This window comes from Xiphophorus maculatus, chromosome 12 (genome assembly GCF_002775205.1).
Source record: "Xiphophorus maculatus strain JP 163 A chromosome 12, X_maculatus-5.0-male, whole genome shotgun sequence".
NCBI classification, from domain to species: Eukaryota; Metazoa; Chordata; class Actinopteri; order Cyprinodontiformes; family Poeciliidae; genus Xiphophorus; species Xiphophorus maculatus.
Genome location: NC_036454.1, coordinates 16,966,799 through 16,994,683, shown reverse-complemented (window position 1 = coordinate 16,994,683; position 27,885 = coordinate 16,966,799). Strand labels below are relative to the sequence as shown.

At 39.4% G+C, this 27,885-nt stretch overlaps 1 protein-coding gene across 6 annotated transcripts; it reads left to right on the top strand.

Annotated features, from left to right (window-relative positions):
- Nucleotides 1-351: 351 nt before the first annotated feature.
- clip1 (CAP-Gly domain containing linker protein 1) lies at nucleotides 352-27,652 on the top strand. Of its 6 annotated transcripts, XM_023344255.1 has the most exons (28): nucleotides 352-465; nucleotides 4,673-4,971; nucleotides 5,627-6,165; nucleotides 6,752-6,876; nucleotides 6,987-7,203; nucleotides 7,303-7,500; nucleotides 7,588-7,679; nucleotides 7,761-7,821; nucleotides 10,894-10,998; nucleotides 12,792-13,670; nucleotides 13,780-13,896; nucleotides 14,049-14,106; nucleotides 14,220-14,303; nucleotides 14,450-14,606; nucleotides 14,753-14,885; nucleotides 15,150-15,365; nucleotides 17,051-19,504; nucleotides 20,135-20,263; nucleotides 21,501-21,607; nucleotides 21,751-21,865; nucleotides 21,973-22,025; nucleotides 22,211-22,231; nucleotides 23,011-23,128; nucleotides 23,708-23,855; nucleotides 23,968-24,020; nucleotides 25,234-25,239; nucleotides 26,758-26,879; nucleotides 26,965-27,652. In XM_023344255.1, the coding sequence occupies exons 2-28, from the start codon at nucleotides 4,881-4,883 to the stop codon at nucleotides 27,191-27,193; spliced, it is 6,627 nt and encodes a 2,208-aa protein (XP_023200023.1). In that variant the 5' UTR covers nucleotides 352-465; nucleotides 4,673-4,880; the 3' UTR covers nucleotides 27,194-27,652. The 6 variants fall into 6 exon arrangements, with proteins under 6 accessions (XP_023200023.1, XP_023200028.1, XP_023200027.1 ...); XM_023344260.1 differs by lacking the exon at nucleotides 10,894-10,998; XM_023344259.1 differs by lacking the exon at nucleotides 14,220-14,303.
- The last annotated feature ends 233 nt before the right edge of the window (nucleotides 27,653-27,885 follow it).

Here is a 27,885-nt window from a genome sequence, read left to right as displayed (position 1 = left end):
CAATTACCTTGTTTACTGTATGTCTAAAGCAGTATTAGTCCCGCCCCCTGACTTTAACTGGGAAGGCTGAGAAATAAAGCGAATTTATGATAAACTGTAACATCGGGTTCTAATTTAATTAAAAACATCAACTATTTATGCAATTGTCATATGTATAAAGTTATTTTAAAAAAAACAACTTTTACATTCAATTTTATTTGTAAGAAATTATTGACATGTATCCAAGTGTTTTTAATTTAACTAAAATTATTTATTGAAGGATTTATTCACGTGGCAAATATTTGCGACGTGAGTGTTTGGTCTTGTTTGAATAGAACATCTTTGGTCTATTCCTGACGTTGCTGTTGGCCGTTGAATAGGCGGCTGCTCGTGCGGGATCAGAGCAGTCGTAGTTTTCTACGTAGCTAGCTAGCCAGATCATATTTTTTTCCTCCTGAAGACGGAGCCTGTTTGGGAACGTATCAGGTCAGTAGTAACTCCCACCGAGATTGTGTATTTTCGCGTGTCTCTCCGTCCGTTTGTGTCTGATTAGCAGGATTAGTCACACCGGGAGAAAGTTGTTCAGGTGCTGTTGACGTTACTTGAGGTGTTAGTTAAGCTAAGTAGCTAAGAGCTCTTCCGACCACACCGGCTTGTACTACTCGGGCCTTTCGTTACTTAGCAACTAATCACGTCTGTTTGTCAGCGGGATATCAGAATGGGGATTCGAATAAGCCGAGGAGGTGACAGTTAAGGCAACAGACTGCGGAACTATCCACACAGGTGATCCAATCTCGCTGGTCGTAATGCCGACGCTCAACTTGTGACAGCTACAGTGCTCCTGTCTGGGCTTCGCTGACATTGCGGAGTCTTTCAGACTTGAGGAATTTGTTCCACTCGCTCGGCTTGCGACGTTGTTAGTTAAGGTGAGGGGATCTTCTGACCGTTTTTAAACGTTAGTGCCTCCCTGAAAACAAGCTGTTCAACAAGGCTGTAAGATGAGTTAGCTGACATTTTTGGCAGTACATCATCTGCTACCAGATGTGCCACCTCATCGTCTGATTCTGATCCGTTAGCTTCAGGCAGTGAGGTGAACAAGTTGTGCTAATAAGCCATGTGTTTGACCTAAAACGAAGCGCATTTTACTGTGTTTAAAATGACACTGAACGACTGTAATGTGTCACTAAAGCAGACGTGCTATGATGGACTTTGGATCTGTGTTGTAGTTTAAAGGTCTGACTTCGGCTTTTAAGATTTTGCCTTTCTGATTCAGAGAAAAGCAGCTTAGTTTCTGTTGGACTGATTATTAAGGCTGCAGTGTGTTTTGCCAAGAATGTTTACTAGTTTCCTTCCCATTTACAAAAAGAACATTAGGGTGCTTACAAGCCATTATTGTGTAGATTTGATTTTCACTATTCATCAGATTGTTTTCATTTGAAGAACAATTCACAAAAATATAACTGTCCAAGAAAATACAATATTCTGGTTGGACATTATGTCTTATATAAGCATGTAGACTGTGAGGATTCATTTCCGAACTGATCAAACTTAAGACAGAATCTCACCCTTTCTGCTGCTTCTCTTTCTGTTGTATTCTTTTCTACACCTCCTCTGTCAGTGCCAGCAGGGGCCTACGTAATCATCCCAGCAGATGTTTCCTCACTGAGGAAGAGGTAGAGTTTGGCTTTGCCTTGTGACAACAAAAAGGAGTGGGAGACACTTCAGATTACAAGGCATTCTTATTTTGGGTGGCGAGACATTTTACAAAAAATGTCTCTCCTTCCACCTGAGGTAGTAGACATATACATCAACAACCCTGGGTTGTGGAGGTGCCCTGCCTGACATGTTAACCTGCTACACTTGGTTGCTTGTTCATTAAGTCACGGGCTAATATTAACCCACTGAAGGACGCTGTGGAATGAAAGCTCACTGGCTTGTGTAACAATTTCCACTTTCAAATTAGATGGCAGTAAACAACTCTTATATGTTGTGAAGACAAATGTATGGACATTTTTTCATCTTGTATTTTTATTCACGATTTTGGGGGAGGTTTTCAGAACTACTACTTGAGCCTGCACTATATTTTGAGCCTCACTTTAAACATGAAGGTTGTTGTCGTAATGAAGAGGTTCAGTTCAGTATTCCTGCCATGTAGGAATTTCAGTTCTGTTTTGCAAACTACAGTCTGTGTTTCTGTTTACATTGGTCAGAAAAAATAAAGGGCTTTTATTGAAGTTATTACTTGGTGCTTTTCATTTTGAAGGTCATATATGAGAATTATTATAACATTTTCTATTTTAGTTTTGCTTGGGCTTGTAGGACACAACAGTACTACTCAAAATCAAGAAATGTCTAAAAAGAAAAAATGGAACAGAGGGGAAAATGGGGCCTCCAAAGAGTTGAATTCATAAAGTGAAGATCTATGTGGAAATTCATTTAGTTAGGAGGAAGTCAGGAAAAATGTTAACTGAGAACGGCATCTTGGAGACTTAAAAGAATCAGCACAGTAGAGGTGTAAAAGGATTTTCTGGTGAGCTCGGTCTGCCTGTAATTCACCACTGATGAGTAACGGCTTGTGACAAAGGTTATAATTGGAAACACAAAGGTTCTGCCAGCATTATAATTCCTGCTTCAGTTCTGACCAGCATTGTTTCTTCACTATTTCTTCCAACAACCGTGTCAACAGAGTGGATATTTTTTTTTTTTTTTAGCTAGCAGTACATGCAGGTCTCACATTTCCACACATAATCAGCCTGTGTTTTTATTGTGAGTATTTAACTGTGCCACAGTAATATGGTCGTAATGTAGCTTAGTTTCTTGCGTGTGTTCTGACTCTAAAGGTTAAAGATAATGCTGCACATGTGGTTTTTGAAGTACTACAGACTGCAGCTTCAGTCAAATGCTCTCGCTTTCATTTGGCTTCAACGCTTAGAAAAGAAGTCGCATCTAAAGCTAAATGACATGGGTAAACATGCAGGAGGAACGCTTGGAGAGAGATTATTGGTTTAATGCAAACTGCCGACCTCAGCTGATGTTTTTTTGGGTTGCTGCTTCCCTTAAATCCAAGACTTTAGTCATATAATAATCCTTGGGAAACAATTGTTGGAAGCAGAGAGAGTTTCTTTCAACATATTTATGTTACCTCTAAAATGTGACGCTTGACCTTTTGTCTCTTGAAAATTTTACAAAGCACTGGAATTTGGCTTCAATTCAATCTGTAGATTACATTGGGAGTCAGAGGCAAAAGATTAACATTACAGGGAAAATTTTCCACCTAAGTGGATCATCCGTAGTTGGCCGCATCAGCTCACTGATCACAGCTAAAAAGTAATCTTGCAAAACTTTAAAGGTTTGTGTTGGACATTAGTTGAACCGATGCAAGCATTTTGTTTTGTTGCTGTTTTTTATATGTCAGTTGGATAAAAAAAGAAATAGAGATTCATTATTTCCCTGGCCTCCTTTTGAAGGGAGAGGTCTGACGGGAATCATTTATGACACATAAAGAGAAAACTGGAACACTGCATTCAGACCAAGTCATGCTTGTAGATGGCTGTCCTTTTTTCACAGTTGTCTTCAGCAAGATTTAAGAGCTTCTCTTTATTCTATCCAACTTTTTTTTTCGGTTTTTGTGGAACTGTGTTGCATGAGGCATCAGTCTGAGCAGAAGAGTCCAGACATCACAAACCTCTGCTACTTCTTCCAACCATGACATGTAATCCGTCCAGCAACTTTTGATTCTTTCCTGAGGTCTCCACCCATTGCCACTCCTTTAATGTTTTGGCAGTTAAAGACGGTGTAGCTCTCTAGCGTTTTCATGACTGAAAGGTATGTTTCTGTTTTCCTTATCTTGCTGAGCAAAATTTCTGTGGTGTGAACTATTGTGGTATTTTCCTGGGAGGGGATTGCAAAGCCTGCCGACATACCATGCATGTTTAATGCCAATTTGTCAAAAAATTCAAACTTGTTTTGTTATATCAGAAATTCTATGCTCTTTCTATGGTGACATGAAAACTGCAAAAGGAAAGTCGCTTTGCTTCATGTTTTCTTGTTTGTGTAGCTTTCACTCATCAGGAACATCCTTGTTCAAGTTCCTTTTTTTTCTGTCTCCCTCTTCTGCCATATCGTTCTCTGTGTAAAGCAAACATTCACATGAATAGGTCCAGAGTTCTCATTAGATAGCCTTGAAACTCACGTCAGGGAGACTAATACATGTTTTATTCTATCATTAATGCAAGCATTGTGATAAACAACAAGCAGAGGCTGTGACAGAGCCTTATTCTGGTTGGTGTCTGCTATAGCAGGATAATCTGCTGCTGGTAGTGGTCGTGTTTCAGCTGTAATCCCGTTTTAGAAAAGCTGCCAGCGAGCCATGCATGATTTTAGACAGCAGAATGATTGAGTGAGAGAAGATTTCTAGATCTGTGTTGCTTCTCATCGAGGTCACACGATGAAGCATTAAAAGGTTCATGATATCTTTACCAAAGGCGGCAAATCGGCTGGCCTTTCTGACGGGATATTTTTAGATCCATGACTCTGTGTTCTGAGAAGCCTGTTGTCATAATAGCGACACAATGCTTGTGCTAAAATCAAAGTAAATTGTAAGACCATTATTGGTCTGTGGCTCTACACGCACAAAAAAAAAATCCCAAAAATGTTTTTAATAGATTTTTGTTTTGTCTTTCTGTCTCAACAGGGTTCTTTTTTTGTAAACAGAAGCTTTCCTCCCTTTTCCCCTTTTTCCTGTTTTTTTCCCCCTTTTTGTTAATTTTTTTACCCCTTCATTATTTGAGGAGAGAACTGCTTCACCATCACAGACCTGGAGAAATTTGTTTTGATGCTTTTGAATCAGCCTTCACCCACTGAAAGACACAAGCTTTGTGGGTTGGATCACTGCAGGAAATATGAGCACAGCCAAGCCCACTGGGATCAAAGCTCCTACCAAGATAGCTAGACCACCTGGAACTGGAGCCCCAAAGACCAACCCACCCACAGGTGTAGTATGAATTAGCAAAATTATCTTTTTTTGGCTTTTAGTGAAGGTTCTTCTTGAAATGTGTGCTGTATACTATATTGCTGAGTTTTGTGAGCTTGCTAAATAAATTAAACTGTGTAAATTCTTCTTCTTGTGCTTATTTACAACCCAATAACTGGAGATGCTCACATCAAGTTGTTCCTGGCCTATGTTGATTTCTGATTTTCTTATGTTTGCATTGGAGACATTTTTTCCCTTGGCTATAATGCATAACGAGGGAAAAAATGCAGACTCTTTGATGAATGTAGCAAATTTTAATCCCACTGAAAATGAAGGAATTTCAAGATTTTCTCAATTTATGTCGAAAGTATATATGCCTAAATTTCATTCTATTCTTATGAAACAAAAATAGGAAAAAATGCAACAAAGCACATAATGCTCAGGGAAGAGGGGGTGTTTACTGCCTTATATTGATGGAAGTTCTTGGATTTGTTTCTATTTGATCCATCTATCCCAGATCAGAATATTGGCAGACTCTGACTCCATCAGACTGATTGACTGATGGATCTCTGGCAAGAATGCATAAAGAACTCAATTGGCCGTGTTTTTCTTTTGATCTGTCTGACCAAGTCATTGACTTAATGGAGAAACTCTGTTCTCTTTTTGCAAACGCAGCTAAACCTGGTGTGGCTGACAAAGCAGCTGTTGGAGATGGCAAGAATGCTGAAGACGAGTTCCAGATTGGGGAGAGAGTATGGGTGAATGGAAACAAGCCTGGCTACATACAGTTTTTGGGAGATACGCAGTTTGCTCCAGGAAAGTGGGCAGGAATTGTCCTGGATGAACCGATCGGGAAGAATGATGGGTCTGTGGCAGGGGTGCGCTACTTCCAATGTGAAGCCCTTCGAGGGATATTTACACGCCCTTCCAAGTTGTCCCGCACAGAAGGTGATGCTAATGGGACCCAAACTGCGCCACAAAGCCGCGCACCATCTCCCGCCCCTTCAGTCGGAAGTGTGGCCTCCCAAACCCCTGCTGCTAAATCAACCTTGCCCTCAAGTGCTACCACTGCCAAGAAAGCCTCTTCCGCTGCACCAGCTACAGCAGAGCCTTCTAACCTGGCAAAAACAAACAGCGGCTCCGTCTCCAACCTCTCTGAGAGTGGCTCCGTCAAGAAGGGGGAAAGGGAGCTGAAGATGGGCGATCGTGTGCTGGTAAAGTTGCTGCTTTTTTTTTTTTTTTTATAAATTTCAGGATTGAGACCTAATTGTGATCCATGCCTCTTGGTGGCATTCATATTTGAATGGATGGTAACCTTGAAGCCACATGACTCATGAAACTTCTCACACCTTCACATGCCTAACACTTTTCAGCTGTTTTAGAAGCATTTTACAAAGTTAATTCCATCACCATCTGTTTACAGTGCTTTCAGCCTAATTAAGTGCTGATGAGCACTTTCCTTCCTCCTTACAAATTCCCTTTTTTGTCTCTTGTTTCTGCCTGAAGGCTGTTTGGCATTGTATCCTCACAGGAAGTGTTGCTCATGTAATGGGGCTGCAGAGTAAATTTACTCACCTTTACCAAATATAGCTTCTTGAGAACTTTGCTGCTGTAATTTTTTTTATTTTTATAACCATTCATTTCCAGTTTGAACATCCAGTTGCAAGCTTAAACACGTTTGTTTCTGTTGCTTTTATGGAATAATCTCACTCGAGGTTTATTAGCAAGCAAAGCGGATTGCTTTTTAGGCTTATCTGTTGAGAGGATTATGTTTGCTAATGTTTGGTGTTTTCCTCTCAGGTTGGTGGCACAAAGGCAGGAGTGGTGCGCTTCCTTGGAGAAACTGATTTTGCCAAAGGCGAGTGGTGTGGCGTGGAACTAGATGAACCTCTTGGAAAGAATGATGGGGCAGTGGCTGGCACTAGGTATGAAAGCCACTTGATTCACGAAAGACTAAAAGAAATGTTGTTTTAATAAACCACACACCTTTATTCTACAGTTGAATTATTCTCACTTTGTTTATTTTTGTCTCTAGATATTTTCAGTGCCAACCTAAATATGGCTTATTTGCTCCAGTTCATAAAGTCTCACGTATTGGCTTCCCCTCCACAACTCCAGCCAAAGCAAAAACAACAGCTCGAAAAGTAGTGACCACACCAGCCGGGCTGAAGAAAAGCCCCAGTTCCTCTTCAATCAGCACCATGAGCTCAGTTGCGTCCTCCGTCAGCACCAAGCCAAGCCGAACAGGCCTGGTGAGACGTCACAACACTTAACATTGAAATCTCACTCTCGTAAACTTGTTTTATTTGGTGCCTCGCTGTATGGTCACGCTGGTTTTTCTTTTTGACCAGCTAACTGAAACATCATCTAGGTATAATCGAAAGATTTCGGGCACCACAGCACTGCAGGAGGCCCTGAAAGAGAAGCAGCAGCATATTGAGCAGCTAATGGGTGAGAGGGACATGGAAAGAGCTGAGGTGGCCAAGGCCAATAGCCATGTTGGCGAGATGGAACAAGAGATCAGCTTGCTCAGAGAAGACCAGGAGCAGGTTGGCTCACAAATTACAAGTTTGGACATTGGACTCTCTGCATTTTTTTCAGTCAGTATTAAGGCTCTTGTTTTCTTGGTTTTGAAGATGGAGTCAAAGATGGATCAGCTCCGTTCCCTGGTGGAAGCTGCAGATAAGGAGAAAGTAGAACTACTAAATCAGCTGGAGGAAGAGCGCAGGTGAGAATTGTGTTTGAGACGAGCACACCTTCACATCAGACACTGTTTCTGAGTTTGTTATGATATTTAATTGTTTAACAGGAAAGTGGAGGATCTTCAGTTTCGAGTAGAGGAGGCTTGTATTACCAAAGGAGACCTGGAGGTAAACTTACAACACATAATATCTCTGAGGAAAAGTGCAAGATGTTCAATAAAAATATGGCAGGAATATTAATTTTTTTTATGGTCAACTAGTTTCAATTTTTAAAAAAATCTATATATTTTTACTAGTAGCATGTGCTCTAACATCAAGTATAGTTCAACTCAATATCTTCACTTAAATAAAATCTACTTTAAATACTTGATTTTCAAAAGCGAATTCATTTTTTTCCCCAATGTCTCTCCTGCAAGATGATTCCACTTGCAATTAACTAGCATCCTTTGTCAGAGTTGCAGCCTAGGTAGTTCAGTTCATTTGCTTTTACTCTTATCCATATAGAACCATCTACTTGTCTACTTAATTTGAATAGGCAGTTTCTAGCTTTATCATATGTTAGCAGATATGCAGTCAAATGAAAGTTAAAAAAAAAAAGATCCAAGAAAAGAAGCCCAAAAGCAGGAAATGGTTACATAACCAAACTCAATCTCTATCAATCGACCTAAACCTGTTATTGTCAGGCATGAGTCAATTACAAACATGTTACTACTCACAGGAAGAGGGATTAACAATTGGTTTTAAAATTTGCTTTGTCTATCAGTATAAAAAGCAGAATTTATTTTACTTATTACTTTTTTAGCATTTTTATTGCATCAAGTTTCAACAGAAGTCCTGATTGAGAAAGTAGAACAGCTGAGGGATATCTGTGTTTTCTGTATCTGATGAAAGGATGTATCTGTTTCACAGCGCTACGCAGGAAATCATAGCTATCATGAAGACATCTGAGTTTGAATTAATGATAAAAATGAAACCAATAGGGTTGGAAGTCCCCTTTTATCACTTCTTTACTTGTGTTCTAACAATTTTAAGCAGCATTTTAAAGCTACTTTAAATGCAGCTTTAAATGCATAAAATGAAAACAATATAACCAGGCGAAAATATAATTCCTTTAATTTTAGACTGTTAAAGTTGATGCTCAGCTGTGATTTTCGGTGCCTTTCTGTCCAGTAATGTGACCTTATGACTTGTTCTTGCCTCCCATCCTCGTCTTTCATGTTGGTCCAGTGCTCAGCAGGAAATCACTGGATGCTCCCCTGTCATTTCACTTCACCGACATGAATCCCTCTAGGCTATGCAGCCAAACGTAATGTCTACTCAGTTTGACTCGCACTCTGTTTTCATGTTTATAGGTACTCCAATGGAAAATGACTTTAAAAATAGCAATATATTTCAGTGATGTAAACCTTTTTTTTTTTTCCATAATCACGTCTTGCTTGGTTCTTTACATTTGATTAGATTCTAAACTTTAGCTTTATAGAGGTTTAATCATTTCAGACGAGGTCCAGAAAATACATGCGATGGATCACTGAACATTTATTTAATATAATATCTATTTTGATTTTTAATATGAAACCTAAAGTTAAGATGAGGTTTATCATGTTTACCCAGAAGCACAAATATATTTTGGTTTGCATAAAATCATTTATTAATCTCGTGCAATACTGAGAAGTCAAAACAAATTAATTCTGTGTCATAATTCAAAGCGATTTCTGTTTTACAGAAGAATATTTAAGTCACAAGTCTTGCACATGGTGGCCTTTAAATGCTTTTAAAGGCCACTGCTGGTTAACTGCTGGTTTATTATACTTACAGTTGAAGCCTTGGCAACCAAGAGAAATATATTTTTTATGTTATTAAATCAGGGCTAAATGTGGATATTTATCAAGCTAGAGTTTTACCTTCATGATAGAGGAAATGTCTGTATTAGAATACATTGACCTTACAGTGCCTTGCAAAAGAATTCGTACTACTGTGTCAGAGTACAACCAGAGTTTTAATGTTTTATTGGAAGTTATATTTGATGGAAGATCAAATGTGTCAAATATATGTGCATTAGTGTGAAGAGGAAGAAAAATGACACATGCTTCTCCATTTTTCTTTTTCCAAATAAAGCTCTAAAATACAAGAAGTATTTATGTTCACTCCCCTGAGTCAACTCTCTGTGGAACCAATGTTTTCTGCAATTGCAGATCTTTTTGGATGATTTTCTACTACATCAGACTGAAAACTTGCTTACTATTTATTTATTTGTTTAAGACCATGGCTCCAGTCCAGTCAGATTGGATTACTGGTCAAGGAGTCTAAATTGGCTGGTCTGGACTTTGACTGGTCTACGTAAACATGATTTGACCTAAACCAGTGGTTCTCAATCCTTTGTTGTAGCTGAGGAAGTAATGCAATCATTTTAATCAGGTGTGCTGGAGCAGAAACTGTTGTTGCCCTCCTCTGTGTTCCTGGGCCTTCATGATGCTGTTTGTTCACTAACAAACATCGGAGGCCGTCACAGCTGGATTAAATTGCACACACTGGGGGCTTTATTTATTAGTCAGATTCTGAAATCATTGCTTTCCACTGGGTTGTATTTTAGTGAGTAGCGTGTCTTCACAGATTTGTTTCTGTAAAAATAAAATCTCTTTTCTTTCTTTTTTTTTCACTTCTCAAAATTTACCATTTCTTTGTTGGTCTCAGATAAAATCTCTGTACAACAAATGGCAGTTTATGGTTGTAACGTGACATGAATACCTTTGCAAGTTGCTGTAAGTTACAGTTTATTACAGGGGGTGTTACTACTTATGAAAAAGCATTGGTTTGATATACATGGTCATTTTTGTTTATTAATCATAACAGTTTGCTTTATTCACCAGGTGTCAGTTTTGCATGTTTATATCTACAACTGCCTGCTACAAACTCATCCCTATGCGTTTATGGGTATGATTCTCCTGCACACCCATAAACGTGCTTGTGTTGTATTTGCCATTACCCATTCACAAGAAATGCCCATTTGCAGCCATTTTGCCTCAGCATGAAATTCCTGCATGTGGTGTCTTCTCATTTCCACCAATTTGCGACGTACCGCGCCCATCCAGATCCAATTCCCAAACCTTTCAGTTCGTCACACACACAAACACAACTCACTCAACTCTCTCTCCTGTTTCCCCTCCCTCTCTGTCTGTGTTGGGCTGGCATGTGATGGTGGCACTGGTGTGTTCTCTTCCTCTCCTCTTTGTTTACTAACAGACGCAGACCAGACTGGAGCATGCCCACATTAAGGAGCTTGAACAGAACCTGCTCTTTGAAAAGACCAAAGCTGAGAAACTCCAAAGAGAGTTAGAAGACACTAGGGTAATGAATTCTGCTTGGGGACGGGGGTGCTGCATCAGGAGAGAGGGCCTGAGGCGAGAATACAGAGCGAACAAATGTTGAGGTTTTCAGAGGTGTCAGTTACGCTTAGTATAGGTTTGTACATGTGTAAAGATGTGATTTTTGCAGAGTTTAAAATTGATCTTGTACTAAAAATCAGCTTGTACTGTAAATATAACCTCAATGGCCACTTTATTATGTACACCTCCTAGTTAATTGCGGGCTAGACCACTGCTTGCCATCCTATCTGCCTTCATTCTTCATAACAGAGATTCAGAACCATTCCTCAGATATTTTGAAATGTATTGACATGATTGCATCATTATACCTGGATGTGCAGGTTTGCCAGCTGCACGTCCATGATGCAAATCTTCTATTTCTCCAAATCCCAAAGGTGCTCTGATGGCCTGAAATCTGGAATATTGAGGCCAATGAAGCACAGTGAACTCATTGTCATGTTCAGCATACCAGTCTCAAATGATTTAAACTTTGTGACGGGTTGGATTATCCTGCTGGATGAATTGATTTACACACTTTGGTAAAAAAAAAAAAAAGGATGGGCAGGTCAGCAGTAATATTTAGGTAGACCGTCCAGTTGGTACCAAAAATATTCCTCACACTACTCAATGCTTTTTTATACCAGGCAGAATGGTTCCATCCCTAAAGTCTGAATGCTTCACCTCACTTTTTTTTACCTGCACCACTGTTTTGATGGGCTTATTTTTGTTAGGAGGCAGTTCAACATCTGTATGTGGTAAAGTGGCCAATAATGTTTATCCAAGACTTAATTTATACTGCATGAAGTCAGGTTTTTAACATTTTTATCTCTAAAAAGTCCTCTAAATTTTAACCCAATTCTCTATAAATGCTTTCAACAAGTTGCTCAGCATGAACCAATGCTTTTCTGATATTGCTGCTTAACCAGACAGACAACTTTCCCTGTCGCCTCAAATCATTTTCCCAGATGTCCCATGTTGTATTTCTCCAGTCCCTCCTGGCATCCATTTGTCCTGCTTATTTGGTGTCCCTGCGTTTTGCTAGTATAAAACCTACTCTGCTCCCCTAACTTTGAGTCCTGGTATTCCTTCATTGTATTTAAGTCATTATATGCACCAAATTCTGACTATAATGTGATTTATTGTATGAATTTATTTTCCTAATATAAATATGTGACATGTTAAAACCAAGGTGGAAAAGTATGAAAGAGGCCGGTGAAACTTTTTGAGTTCTTTACCTCAGCAGAGTCACAGGCTGTTTACTTCCATGCCATGTGGCATTGATACAGTAATTTGTTTCAAAAGAGCACACAGCAAATATAGAACGCACATAGTAGACATTTATGTAATTTTTTATTTGGGTTTATGTAATATTAAAATTTTCTGATAGTCTTAGTTTCAAGTTTTCTTTTGCTGTAAGCCATAATCATGAAAATTGACAGAAATAGAAAGTATTATGAACATTTGAGTGTAATGAATCAAAATGAGTAAGAATATTAAAATAGTTTTTGGGAATCTACAAATTTCATCTGTCATTATTTAAATTGTCTTTTGACCACAAGAGGTCAGTATAATTCCTTTTTGTGTGACCAGAAGTTTGTATATCTTGTCTTTGAACATCAGTTTGATTAGTTTCTCTATTGTAAAACAGTTTTTGTTTGGCCTGAAATGCCATTTTCTATGAGTCGCACAGTAATTTTAGACTCTGTTTATGCATTATTATGTTTTAAGATTTTTGAATAGAATTCTGTTGCAAGTGAAAGATTTCTGCTTTTTAAGGTTGCTACAGTGTCGGAAAGATCCCGTATCATGGAACTTGAGCGAGACCTTTTACTGCGCAACAGAGAAGTGACTGGCCTGAAGCTGCGTCTTGAGATGCAGCAGAACTCCGAGGACCCGAGCGGCACCCTGTCCCCTATCCTGGAAGAGAACAACTCTCTTAGGGATCAGCTTTCAGCTGAAGAAGCTAAACACCAAGAAGAGGTCGAGACATACAGAGAAAAGCTGGAAGCGCAGGAAAAAATCCACAGTGAGGCGGTCGCCCAGCTTCAGGCGACATCTGTAATGCTGTCCAGTGACAAAGAACAGCTACAGATGCGTTTAAGCCAAGCAGAGAAGGACAATGTTGACACCGTTGAACTGTGGCGTTCAAAGATGGAGTCTGCCATGGAAGAGCTGAAGGCATCTTTGAGCAATGGTGCAGATGCTCAGATAGAAGAGTTTGCAGAAACCAAAAGTGACCTGGAAAGGCTCAAGGTGGAGCATGAAATAGCTTTAGAAGAGGCTGCAGCCAAACACGAAGCCAAAGCCTCAGCTTTGACCCAGGAGATGCAGGCACAGCTGTCGTCTCTGTCTGAGGAAAAGGAGAGACTGGAGGAGTCACTGCGGTCCAGTGTCGAGAAAGCAGAGGAGCAGCACCTGGTGGAGATGGAGGATGTCCTTGGAAAGCTTCATGCTGCTGAAACCAGGATAAAGGAGCTCGAAGAAAAAGAAACCAGGCTGGCACAACAGTTTCAGGACAAGGATACAGAAACCAAAGAGCAACAGGGAGATATGGCAACTCTACGCAAGCAGTTAGCACAAAGTAACCAGGAGTGTGTGGCTCTGAAGAGTCAATTAGAGGAGCTCCAGAACCAAGGAGATGGGAATAGTGCAAAGGTAGGTTAGAAAACACCTCTCGGTCATTTCACGGTTCTGTATTGTCTTTTTTTTTTTCTTCTTCCTTTTTCCTCAGTATTTTATGAAGATAAACTTTTGCTTACTGCAGGTTGTGGAACTGAGCTCACAGTTGGAGGGTAAAGAGCAGGAAGTCGTCACCTTACAGGAGAGTCTGACTACACTACAGCAGCAGAGGGACGTCATGGACAGCGAGATTAAAAGCCTGGTGAGGTTCATAGAACAGTGTTTGTGTTTCTCTTTGGGACATGATTGACTTAATCATCCATTTATTCTGTCCTTCTGTGACTACAATGCCGCCTTGTTTCACTTTTGTCATGTATAACGACATAACAAATGACATTTTTTTTCTCCCCACAGAATCTAAGGCTGCGGCGAAGCACAGAGGAGCTGAATAAAGCAGTTGAAACAATGAAAGGTAACGGATATAGTCATTGTGGGACGTAATACCCCTAATGTTTTACTATGAAGAGTTCACAGCTTTTTCCTTTTAAGTTTGCTTGGATTAAAAACGTGTTTTGTTTTGGACAGAAACAATTGAGAATCTGGTTAAGAAGAACGAACACTGCACGTCCTTAGCTAATGAATCAGAGACCCTAGGAAGTCAGCTTGCTGGTTAGCAGATTGAAACTGTATTTGTTCTGTGCTGAATAATTTGTAGTAAAGTTGTATCAAGCCAGTATTATGTTATAGTATGATTTTTTTTCTTCCCATTATAACAACATTTGGACCCTCAATCAGCTGGTCTTGTTTTTCTTTAGTAATGGAGAGAAAACTGAAGTCTGCAGACGAGAAGATTGAGCAGTTGTCAAAGGACAAGAGCAAGTTGGAAAATGATATTTCAGACATGATGAAGGCGTCTGGTGACAGTTCAGTCCAGCTCACAAAAATGAATGAAGATCTCAAGCAGAAGGAAAGGTGGTGAAACTAAATATTTCTTAAATGTTAAAATTAGTTTGGTCTTAATCTACTCGTTATTCAAAATTTCAGTTCTGTTATACTTGCTGTGTTAGAATAGTTGTTCAGTTTTGTAACCTGTTATTTCCTTTGTTGACATTACACAGGAGACTTGAGGAGTTACAGAATCAGATGGCAGAGGAAAAAGAGAAAATGGCAGTTTTGGAAGAAAAGCTCCAGAAAGAGCAGTCCAGCAAAGGGCATGAAACCAGTGCTCTTCAGGAGAAGATAATTACCTTGGTTAGTATTTCAGGAATGTAACAAGTATTTGAACATATTCTGTTTTATGCTACTAATCCATTTAAATACTTCCACTTCTCAGTATTTTCTGTGATTTGATTTGACTTGATAACTAACGCCAGTTCCTTTAACTTCTAAAGTAATGCTTCAGAAATGTACAATCACCCTGCCAAAACATTTCAGGACTGCAGGGAATGTGTTAGATCTAGTTAGAGGCAATAAATGTGAAGATTTGTTTCACTTTGTGGGTTTTTCTTTTGCTAGGAAAACACTCTTAAACAAAGTAAGAGTCAGGTTGAGGATTTGAAGGCCTCACATGAGAAAACCCTCTCTGAGGCCTCCAAGCTCCATTTGAAGGAATTCGAGATTCTGCAAACACAATTTGGTCAGTTGAAGATGGAGCTTTCCTCCTCCAAGGACAAAACTCGAGAGCTGGAGAAAACTGTGTCTGAGCTGCAGACATACAAAGAACAGGCCCAGGTAAGCACTGCTTCAGAAGTATGTAAGAGGAGTAAATGTGTTTTAAGAGATTCACTGGCACCGTGTTTAAAGATTAGCAAGGTTTATGGTATTTATAACTTGTAAGGAACATTTGTGAAAATCTAAATGTTTAACAAAGTCTAAAATGGCATATTATTTGTAAATATTAAATACATCTTTTGTTTTTAAACACCAAAGCATAATGTGAAGCGCAGCTTTAAAAAGCATCAATTTGGTTTAAATGCAATTTTGTTATTTTTGCACTATTATATTTTAAAACTCATTTACCATAATGGTAATGATTAGTAAAAAAAAAAAAAAAAAAAACAGGCAGAGGGTAGAATGACTCAACTTTAATAAAATAGTGTATTATGTTTAATAGTTTTATCTATTTTTTTGTCAAAAGAAAAAAAAATTATACCAATTTAAAAGAAAACCAAAAGCAGGAGACTGTTTTTTTTTTTTTTTTTTTTTTTTTTTTTTTTAACACCTACACTGTGAATGTGTGCATTGTTGCCCATCATGTTTTCATTACCATTATCACCACTAAAAATTTCAAAGCGGCACCAGCACAGAAGCAATCCATGTCACGTTATTTTATATTTATTTATTTATTTTTTGCATTACTCTCGACTCAGTAAGCTATAACACCTACCACTCATTTCCACTTGGAGGCACCATGTTAGTAGTTGGCTGGAACCCTTTTGACCTTCAGAACTACCATAATTCATAACAGCACAGATTCAACAAGCTTTTAGATGTTGGTCAATATTAACATATCAGGACCCTCCAGTGAATGACTCAGGCCGACTGTGGTGATAACACAACGCCCAGTTGGTGCCGTGGGGCTAAAAGCACAAGAACAAAATATACCCCACATCATTACAGCACCAACCTGTTGACAAACCACAAAATAAATCTTTACACTGAGCTTCCCAAGTCTCTTGCATGTGAGGGAGTGGGCTTTAAAAGGACGAGTCAACTGTAAGTTACAGGGGTGCTTATTTACTTTTTGTGAAGGGATTATTTTTGGGATTCCTTTTGCCCTGCTTTTTCTGTGGAAAATTTTCCCTTGTGTGCAAAATTATTCATACCACTGGCAGACTTGGATTTAAATTTATGTTCATTTACTTAATGGCCATTTCTCTTCATGGCGAGAAGAGAAATGGCGCAGCATTTCTCTTCATGTCAATCAAATATTTTCTCTTATGTGGGTTTGAACAAAAACCTAAAGCTTGATAATTAATAGACAAGTCTATAATGGCATTATTAGACATTTAAGAGACATGAATTACAGAAATTTGGCAATTTAGTTTACTTAATAGAAAAAAAGTGTAGTGTTACTCGAATTATTTTCTGTTCTAATACTGTATAAGTGCATTATATTCATGCTGCCATTAGTGGTAAACACCATGGGAATCTACACGCCCTTTATGTTATTAATTACCTTTATTTGTGTTAATGCCATTGTTATCAAAAAGGTTTCTTAGTCGATGTGAAAATTTTCTGCCTCCGCAGTTTTTGGTTGAAAGCTTTGGTGTGACCCTCTTTCTGATTTTTATGCTTCTGAGGCTTAACCTTTCCATTTGCATATCACTTGTATCCATAACTAGATGGTTTATTTTGTATTTATTCATGCATTGCCCTGTGTGTATATCCCCTTTTTTCACCTTTTATTTTTCCAGCGGCTTTCTGCTGAGCTTGACACCTACAAGCGTGATGTTGACAATATGTCAAAAAAACTGGATAAACAGAGTCTTGATCTGGAAAACATGTTTAAGCAAAGTGAAGATCATAAAGCTGAGAAAGGCAATCTGGAGAGGCAGCTTTCTGAGATGCAAAATAAACTTTCTGTCACTGAGATTAGTTGCAAGGAGGTTTCAGTGCAGAATGAAGAGCTGCTGGCAACTAATGATAAACTCTCAAAACTTCAAAAGGAATTACAGACCAATACCAAACATTTAGATGAAGAGAGGACTTCACTGAAGAAGGAACTGGAGAATCTCAAACACCTGCTGCAGGAAGCAGAGACCGAAAACAAAGAACTGCATCGTGGTAAAGGTGAATATTTGACTCAAATTAAGAAGCTTCAAAGAGAAAATGCTGAGATGAATGACTCTGTCTTAAAGCATCAGTTGGACATCCAGCAAACTGAGTCTAAAAAGAAGCAGCTGCTTGAGGATTATGAAAATGTTTGCAAAGAGAAGAGCCGGCTGGAGGAGGACCTCAAGGAAACTGAGTCAAAATTCACCAGTGAAAGAGACGATCTGATATTAGAACGTGATTCTGCCAAAAATGCTCGGAAGTCTCTTGACGCTAAAAATGCTGAGCTGCAGGAAAAAGTGAAGTCATTGAATTTAAAAAAAGAAGATCTTAAGATGAAGAATGTGCAGCTCCAGACTCTGGTAGAAACCCTGACAAATGAGAAAGCAGAGTTGTCGTCTGAAGTCGGTGCTGCTGCTTTGGAGAAAAAGAACCAAGAGACGGAGAAGGAGGAACTCCAAAACAAACTCTGCCAAACCAAGAGAGACTTGGAGAGTCAAATTCGTGAATGTGAAGAGCTTAAAGCCTCTAAAGCCAGCTTGGCCCAGATGCTTGAAGAATTTAAGACAAACAGTCAAGTGACAGATTCCGAAAGGCTTACCTTGTTGCAGGAAAAAGAAGACCTGCTTGCATTCCAGAGGAAAGTGTCTGGTGAGAAAGACGACCTTTTCAGAGAGCTGCAAGAGCTGAAGGAGAAGCTCCATGTCCTGACGGAACAGTTGTCCCTTTCTCATGAAAAGTATAATGCGGCGTTATCATCTTTTGAGCAGGAGAAACAAGCATTGCGTCTACAGAACTCCGAAATGGAGATGACACTTCATGACTTGCGTAAAGAAAAGATGAGCCTGGATTCAGCTCTTGAGCAGCAGAAGATGGATTTTGAGCGTTTGGAGGAGGAGAAGGGAGAGTTGGAAGGAAAGTATACCAAGGCTTTATCTGAGAAGGACACTCTTTCTGTGGAGCGTGAGAAGCTCGCTGGTGATAATCGCACAACTCGGGGCCAGTTAGATGGTTATAGCAGAACCAATGCTGATCTTCTTCAACAGAAGAGTCATGTGGAAAAAAAGCTTGAAGAAACTAAGCATCAAAAAGATGAGCTGGAAGCCAAGATCACCACTCTGGAACGAGAAAAGACTGACCTACAGAATAAACTGCAGAAGTATTGCTCTGATATTGAAATTCTGGAAAAGACCAAAATTGAACTCGTTGTTGATCATAATAAAGTAAAAGCAGAGTTTGAGAAGTCCAACTTAGAGCTTTCTCAACAGGTAGATAACCTTAAAAATGATCATCATCATCTTCAGTCTCTGCAGACCGAAGCTGAGCAGAAAGTCCATTCTTTCCAGGAGGAGAACCAAGTTCTGCTGCAGGAAGTCCAGGAGTTAAAAAAACAGATAACATCTCTGTTGGAGGCGAAGGATCTGCTTGAGACGACTCTACAAGCTGAAAACTGTGAAATCACTAAAGCAAAAGCTGACAAAGATGGTTTGTCTAAGCAAATTGAGGAACTTCAGAACACTTTGTCCAAAGTAATGCAGGAAAACGATAATATATCTTTTGACCGCAAGAATGCTGATGAACAAAATAAGTCTTTTAAAGCAGAAATGGAATCTCTGAAAGGACAATTGAAGCAGCAAAAGCAAGAAAACCATCAATTGGGCCAAGATAGGGAACAACTGTCAACTAGGCTTGAGGAAATGGACAAACAGATGACTCTATTGACATCAGTGAAGGAAAAGCTTTTGGCTAGTCAGTCTGAACTGAAGCAGGAAACATCTTCGCTTTGCGCCAAAAAAGAAACATTACTCACTGAACAGTCGGAGCTTCTTCAAAAGGTGGAGTGTTTGCAAACAAGCAACAAACAGCTGCAGGCTGAACTCCAGGCCCAAAAGATTGTGAAAGAAAACTTTGAAAAACAGTACAAGAGTGCTCTCGAGGAGGTGTCTGCGTCTGCTGTGGTGAAAGAAGAAATATCCTCCAGCGTTACTCAGCTGTCGGCTCAGAAGGACACCCTGCAGGCTGAGAGGGATGAAGCCGTCCAGCAAGTCAGGGCGCTCGAGTTGCAGCTAAATAACGCTATTTCTAAGCAGCTTGAGGTATTTTTCCTCCAGTACTAATTCTAGTGGTGCTGGGGCTTTGCCACCTTCACATTGCATGCTTGTTAGTTTGTCTCCCTTTTTAATTTCACGCCTTAACTTTCATCCTCCATTTACTAACCTCTGTTTACTACCCTTAGCTCCCAGCTTTTGCCTGTGGCCTTATAACGTGAGCTAATGGTGGGCTCATTTAATTTTAGTTGGACTTTGAACACCTTGTTGCAGCCATGCAACCATTTGATGCAGTTTATTAAATGTATTAATCCAATGAGGCTGGTCTAATGCTTCCTTTGACAGCAGGAAGTATTCGTACATTTTTTCAGTCTCCGTTCTGAGGCCACAGTTTGCAGTAATTGTGGTGGTAATTGTCAACAAGAGTTTTGAAAAATACAACGTTCTAATACGCGTCAGAATGTGTCAGTCTGTTAATCAGTGATAAAGTGTCTCAATAGAAAAGCATGTTGTTCATTTACTTATTAAATTGAAATAATTGTATTATAAAAATATGCACTTGTATATGATTTTCAACTCAGATCACACAATAATGAGATTCTATAGCTTTAATGTCAGCTTGCTGGTTTTATTTAAAGTTGCTCATCTCACTAAGTGTCTTAATCCTGCACTGCTTAGGCTTCTGGTAACGCCGCTGACGCTCTAGAGCAGCTCGTAAAGGAGAAAGAGGCTTTGCTGAAGGAAAAAAACGAAGCTCAGTCATTGGTGGAAGCACTGCAGCGCTCCAAGGACGAAACTCAGACTCAGGTGAGAGACTGGTAGGGTCAGAAGGAACGTCAGCGATGCAATAGTTCAGAGGTGAACTTGCTTTTTTAATCTGAGTTTTCACAGGTCCTTTGAAACTTTCTAAATGTCTAAAACTTAATTTTAGATTTTTGAGGTAATACATTTTTTTTATTTTCGGATAAAAATCCTTAGAAGTTTTTTCAACTGTTGCTGAATGTATTTTGTGTCAGAATCCACAGCTGGTTTGTATACATCAAGTGCAGCACACATACAAGTATTATGCTGACTATGCTTAATAGTAAATGTTTGTAATCACCATTCTAAGGTGAAAGAAAATTTTTGAAATTTACTTTAATCACACCTCAGAGAGAGAGCATCAATCTCTTTCTGGTTAAGAACCATTAGAGTTGGAGGAGCTGACTGTCATCCCAGCTGCTCGACACTCGACTGCAAACCACACCAGTGCATGCTGAAGGTAATGGCTTGAAAAACCCAACATCATCTGCAACAAACAATAATCTTGAGCTTTCCAACCCCGACTCTCTTATTTTCAATACCAAAACTTAAGTTATTGTCCATGAACACCACAAACTGGATCAGTGAGAGGAGGCAGTCCTGACAGAGTCCAATTCCTAAACTTTTTCCAGATCCATAAAACACATGTTGACTGAAGAAGTGAACTACCATGGCCCCTGAGGCAATTCTCTAAGGATAAAGATCTGATTAGCCCTTCCACTGTCGAGACAAAAGCCACAAAAGCTCCAGCTCCCTACCTGCCAGTGAGGCGACATTCTCTGTACCTAAATATAAGTTGTCACCAGGAGTTGGGGTGCAACACCTGATCGCCGTCCTGCACATGGCGAGGCCCCACAACCCAGGCTTCCAGTAATTTCTTCTGGCTGAATCTGACCGAGCCCAAGGAACCAGACACAACCACCAGGAGCTTGTTGGTTGGTGATCTCCTCCACCTGGCCTGGATCAAGGGAGGAGCTCCGGTCCTCCACATCCAGGCGAGGTTTGACTCGCCCTTTCGTCTGAACTACTGAACCACTCATAGTATGACCCAGTTGCCGTGGGAGATTAAAACAGGAGCCAAAGCTCTGAGCAACTTGGCCCTCAGGATCATAAGGACTGAAAAACTCCACCACATTGAGATGAGGACTCAACAGAGACGGGCAGCATGAGGAAGAGTTCAGTGAAATGATCTTTTAGCTTTAGATTTCTTGTTATTTACATATCTTTTTTTTGTTTGTTTTAGCTGGACACACTGAGGAAAGGGAATTTAAAGTATCAAGAAGACCTGAACACATCCAAAGAGCAGCTTTGCACAGAAACACAGAGGCTGAAGAGTCTTTGCCAGGAAGTGTGAGTACACTCATCTTGGATTGTGTGAATTTTCCAAGCTAGAAGTTATTTTAAATCCATCGTACTTTACCACATTATTTATGGTTTGAACATATATTGTCAGCCTGTCAGTTGGGTAATTTCATCATTTTATGTTTCATAAGTGAGGAGCTTAAAGAAGCAGCATCTGAGACGTCGCAGACCCTGCAGATGCTTCAAGAGGAAAACAAAAGGCTGTCTCAGGAGCTGGCAAACAAACACAGAGACCAGGGAGATCTGGTGAGGGTCATTGGTACTGGCATTAATATTGTTGTTGTACTGCGTTTATAAGTAACAATTGAAGTCAGCTAAGCGTTTTTAAACTTCAATCTTTTTTTTCCCCAAAGCTAACTGATGAGCACTCAAAACTCAAGAAAGAGTCGGAAGAGTTGAAACAAAGGTAAACTAATCATGTTTTTATCACTCCAGCATTGTCAGATAATCACACAATTATTCAATATTCTATCTTTTAAGAGTTTTTTATTTTATTTTTTAAACTCGCATGGTTCCATGAGAGTTTGCATTTAATAATGTATATTGTTCTTGAATAAATGGCTGATTTATCACACTTCTTTTCCTTCAAAGCCTGCCAAATAACATCTTCAGGTACTTGATGCTTTCTGACATCATCACTTGACTGCAGTCATCTCATAAGTCTATTGGCATGTTTGACCACAGCTGCCTGGCAGATGTGATCTGTGTCTCATTCTTTGTTATAAAATTCATTATTAAATTCAGAAATACAAAACATTTTTTCAGATTTGTTAAATATCTGTTTTATGCCAAAGTCGTGGCTGAGTAATATTTGTTTTGAAATTGGAGGAGTTTTCTCTATGCACTGAACATATTTTCACGGTTCTCTCCAATCTGGGAGTGTTTGAAAAGAACTATGGATTAGAGTGTGGGAAATTTTCAGATTACCAGGCTTCGTTCTCATTTCCATTTCTAAATGTTATCCTTTTCTTCCTTGTGTTTTCTCTTCCTCCTTCATCTCCGTTTTCTGTGTCTGCTTGTTGTTCCTCTGTTGTGCGTCCTTCTTTCCCTTCCTGCCTCTTCCTCAGTCTGTCCTTCCCACAAGACAAGACACAGGGATGTCTTGTCTTGTCCTTTCTCCCATCCTTGTGTTGTATCTTTCTCCTTTCTGTCCCTCCTTTCTTCCTCAAGTCCTACCTATATTCTGTCATGTGTCTTGCCTGCTTTGCTTGCTTTTCTTCTTTGCTTCCTTGTCCGTCTCCATCCTTGCGTATTTTGTCTTTGAAGGTCTCCATTTTTAAAGCTTGTTTGTTATTGAAGTATTTGCCATGAACTCACATTGAAGGTAGTTTAAAAATGAATACTAAGCAGAGTTTTTGTTTCTGACATTTAGCTGATACTCTGTTTAACAGTGAAAACGCTCTGAAGGAGCAGCTGAGTAGAGAGAAGGTCGCCCTCCAGCAGTCCATTCATAAAAACAGTGCCTTAGTTGCAGAAAAGGACCAGCAGGTGGAGAAACTGAAGAGTGAGGTAAGGAAAAAATCTGACATTTTACTTTATCTTACATCTGGTTTTACCTGGTAAAATCTAAATGAAGCAAAGGAGTATTTTTGACTTTTATCAAGGCCTGCTTTAACAATCTGTTAAATCCTAAATGTAGTTTTTAGCGTCATTTCCTTTTTGCAGCACAAACCATACCCACCAGCCCTTCAAGAGACATTTCTGACAGGATGTCACTTCTGGGTCAAATAATGACCTGCTTTCATTTTTATGTGTTTACAATCCTCCTCCTCATGACTTTGAAGATGATTATCTGGAAATCTCTGTCAGTGCTGACAAACTGACACGTCTTATCATCTTCGCAGAATCAGATTTACATCTGTAATGTTTCTTTTCTCTAAAAGCTCCTTTAAACTTTCGCTTGGAGATTAACATCTCATATATGAACTCCATAAATGATGGCTTTATTGAATCATAGACAGCATTATTATTCATTGTCTTATTCTTTTTTTTGTCTGCAGCTCCTTCTCATCTGAAAGTGAAATTTGGTTGATGGATTGATGGTAACATTTGTCCAGTGTGTGTTAAATTATATTGTTTTCTTTACAGTTGGTTGCAGTGCGGGAAGAAAGTGCCTCAATAAAGACGCTCCAGAATACAATCGAGACTTTGGAACAGGATAAAGCTAATCTACAGGATCACGTAAAGAGACTGGAGAAGGACCTCGCTGTCAGGCCTGATATCAGCCTGACCTCAGGTACGGCGGCATTACAAACAACCAAAGCCAACATGACTTCCAGCTCAGTGATTTCATTCATTTATTATTTTGTGCTGGAAAAGACATCGCTCTGATTTCCTTCTGTTTTCAGGAGATGCTGTTTTGGACCAACTGAGAGAAGATAAGGAGACTGCAGAGAGTCAGGTCTGGCAGTCTCACTAATCCTGAATAAAAGAACCTTCCTCCTGTTTTTTCCCCTGAGTTTTCTTATAGTAACCACATTCCAATTAACATAAGACTTAAGTATGGGGCATCAGTGTGTACTAACTTCTTAAATACTAATTCATTCTGCTTCAGTCTTTATAGCTTAGTGAGAACTGGTATCTCAATAAAATGTTTAAAGTTTCATAAGGGCATGTCTGTAAAATAACGTTCAAGCATATTCTAATTTGTAGACAGTCATTACACACACAGGGATATATTTGAAGCATTACATTTTCCAGTCAATAATTTGGATTAGGAGTGTCACATCAGAGTCCTCAAGGTGTCCTGCAGGTTTTACATGTGTCCCTGAGCGCAGCTGATTAAAATGACTGAGTTACCTCTTCAGCAAGTCCTCTCTGTTCAACCAGGGAAGGACCTGAAACGAGCAGGATAATGACTGACTTAAAGAAAACCCAAATGTCACTTTCTGTTGTGTAGCATAGACACTCAATACTTGTTTGGATCTCCTTTTGCATGAGTTACTGCATTAATACGGCATGAATGTGATCTGCCTTGTAGCTCTGCTTGGGTAGCCTCAAGGTGCTTCAGTAGTGGCCTTTAGTTTGTCTGCATGATTCTCTGGTCCGTCTCATCTTCCTCTTCACCACATCCCATAAATGTTCTGTGTGGGGTTCAAGGCAGAAGTGTTTCCAGGCCAGACCAGCACAGCAGCAACGTCACAATGAGCTTTATTGGCCAAGATTGTGCACAAAGAAACTGACTTTTGGGTTTTCATTCGCTGTAAGCCAGAATCATCAAAATTCACAGAAATAAATACTTGAACTTTAGCATTCTGGGTAATGAATCAGTTTAAGTTTTCAATTTAATTCCTGAAATAATAAATTCACTTTTCAGTATTCTGATTTATTTAGACAGAGCTGTAGATCGTCTGACGTGATCATCTAAGTTTCCACAGATTAATTCTGCATAAACGTCCCGTAGCCTCACTTCATCAGCATGTCAGCTTCCCCTCCCCTCATCCGTTTATCGTCCTAAGTCATCCTGAACTATCTGTGTCTGCGATGACGTAAGTGTGATATCTGTCAGAGTGTGGGGCCGCTGCCGATTCTGACATTTTTTTTCTTATCTTTTTCTCTTTAAATTCGCCTCTGCTGTGCTTTGTCTGATGTTGGCATTGCTACACCTCCATCAGGAAGCGGTTTGTTCAAGTTTCTCATCATCTCCATCTGTGCATGCTTCTCAGTGGCTTTCATTCACTTAAACCACAATTCAGTTATATTGTGTCACCTAAAGATTGATCACGCTTGTTTCATCAGTGCTTAAGTCGACTCTAATCACATCCCAAGTAAAGACATCTGATGATTGAAAGGGAACCATAGATATCAGATCAGAAACACTCAGACTGGGACATTTTTCTTACACTCCCAGTGACTCAGTGCAAGCGTTGATTTATCTTAAGCTGACAACTCAAAGCAGAAAATCACCACCTTGATCATTAGAGGGAATATGGTGACACAGCTAATATTCCAGATATCTATGCAATTCTGAATGAATGTGGGTGTTTTTTGTTTGATAAAATCGACAAGATGCTACAACTAAGTTCAGATTCATTGTGAAACAGTGAAAAGCGAATAGCCGTTACTGCTGGAAGCTTGGTTTTGTTAAAAAAAAAAAAAAAGTAACCTTTTGTTGATTCAGAATCAAAATGCTCACATTTACTATTCAAGTTTTTTTTGTACAGCCCATTTCAGCAACATGGCAGTTCAAAGTTTGTTACGCCATAAAAACATGATGGTCGCCATGAAGCAAGCAATGAACTTTACATTTTGTCCACTACCATAATTAAGCAAATATACCGATCAGTGTTCCAGTTAATCAACGCTACATTCATAATGCATCCTTAAATGAAAAATTAATGAAGTAGAAAGAAAAGAGTTAATATAAACAGAATCTGTTTTTGGTTCATGTTTAAGCCTGGGTGTATGAACTGAGGCAGTGGTAAAATCTACGGCCCGTGTCAAACCCGAGGCCCGCCAGAAGGTTTTATGTGGCCCTCCAGTCTCTAGAAATAGAGCCCTCAACATTACAGCTCTGTGCTTAGATATTAGTTTATTAATCAAATCTGTATTCTGCCATCTTGCATCCAGGTCAAAAGATTTTTTATGTTATTTAATTTCAAGAAGTTCTCAAACCCATGAGACGACTGTTTATCAATATTTTAACAGTTTGCTAGTGGATAGTTTAATCAAATGTTTCTCTCATAATCAGTCTTTTAAAATATTCCTGATCTTCTCGTGGACCAACATTAAAGTTTGACATCCCTGATCTATGTGATAAATTAACAGTACATATAGTTGGTGGCAGGAATAGAAATATGAAAATCTAACTTTAAAATGACTTCAAATTATAATAAACTATTGTTCACATTCAGATATACATCTTTTTATCTACCACCTCTTTATTAAATGTACAATTTCCTCCATAGTCAAAGTTTTGTCTAAAAACAGGTTAAGTCTTATAAGAACTCGAGTTGCTTAAGCTGTTAAGTCTTTCTCATGTGATTGAGTTTCAAATGTAAATAATAATGGTCTTAAAATGGATTTAAAACATGTTAAATTCATGTTACTGAAGCCTACAGAAATCCTGGTAAGAAGACTTGTTCTGGTTTTGTTTTACATGAGGCAGAAATGATGCTCCGGGTTTGTTTTCCCTGCAGGTTGAGTTCTTGAATTCAGTTATTGTCGACCTCCAGAGGAAGAATGAAGAGCTCAAAGACAAACTGGAGAAAATGGCAGCTGCTGCCCTCAATGGGAATAGTCCGAGTGAATTGGATAATAAGTAAGTCCTAGTCAAAGCAGATCAGCTGTATTTATTTTTGGCTCTGACTGAAACTCAAGAGAGGTGCCTTTATTTCCTCCTGCAGTTATGACAAGCAGCCAGAAAAGAAGAAACCTCCTCCGAGGAAGTTCTGCGACATTTGCGACTGCTTCGATCTCCACGAGACGGAAGACTGCCCGCTACAGGAGCAGATGCCCGACTCGCCTCCTCACACCACCTACCACGGCAGTAAGGGTGAAGAGCGGCCATACTGCGACACCTGCGAGGTCTTCGGCCACTGGACGGAATCCTGCACCGACGACCAGACCTTCTAAAGCCTTCCTAAAACCGTCGTTCGCACAATCAATACATTTGCACATCTTGTTGGTCGCGCCGTTCTTTTCCGGGTCTTAGCTTGTATGTACTGTATCTCTCATGCTTGTTTTTGCCAAGCATATTTGCTGTCCACACTTGCCTTGTAGAAGAAGGCATGTTTCCCGAACGTTGAGGCATCCCAGAAGTTACAGAAAGTTGCAGCTGTTTGTCAACTGGAAACGGCTCTGGACCGGGAATGTTTAGCATCCTGGTTCTGAATGGGTGAAGAGGCGAGCTTCAGTTTAGCTAATTTATCAATATCCGACCGCTGTTTGCACAGATTGTCAGGGGCTACAGAGATACTATATTATCTTAAACTATATGTATTTGAAACTGTAAAATACTTGATTGAAAACAGTTTTGAGCAAAAAAAAAAAAAATTGAAGAGTTATAGTTTATTTTTTTATGCCTGGAAATAGTATGTACTCTTTAAAAGGTTTAATAATGTAACTTTGTGTGACGGAGACAGTCTGGAGCAGAGCGGTGAAACCCGGAGCTCTTTGGCTCCAATCGGTTTAACTTTCTGTGGTCCTTTTCAAATGAATGCTGGGAAATTTATTAAGATTCTCACTTACTGTAAACCTTTGATTCCTGTTATTATGGCCTTTTCAAGAAGTTTCTAATTAATTAAGCTGATTTCCTTTTGCATCAA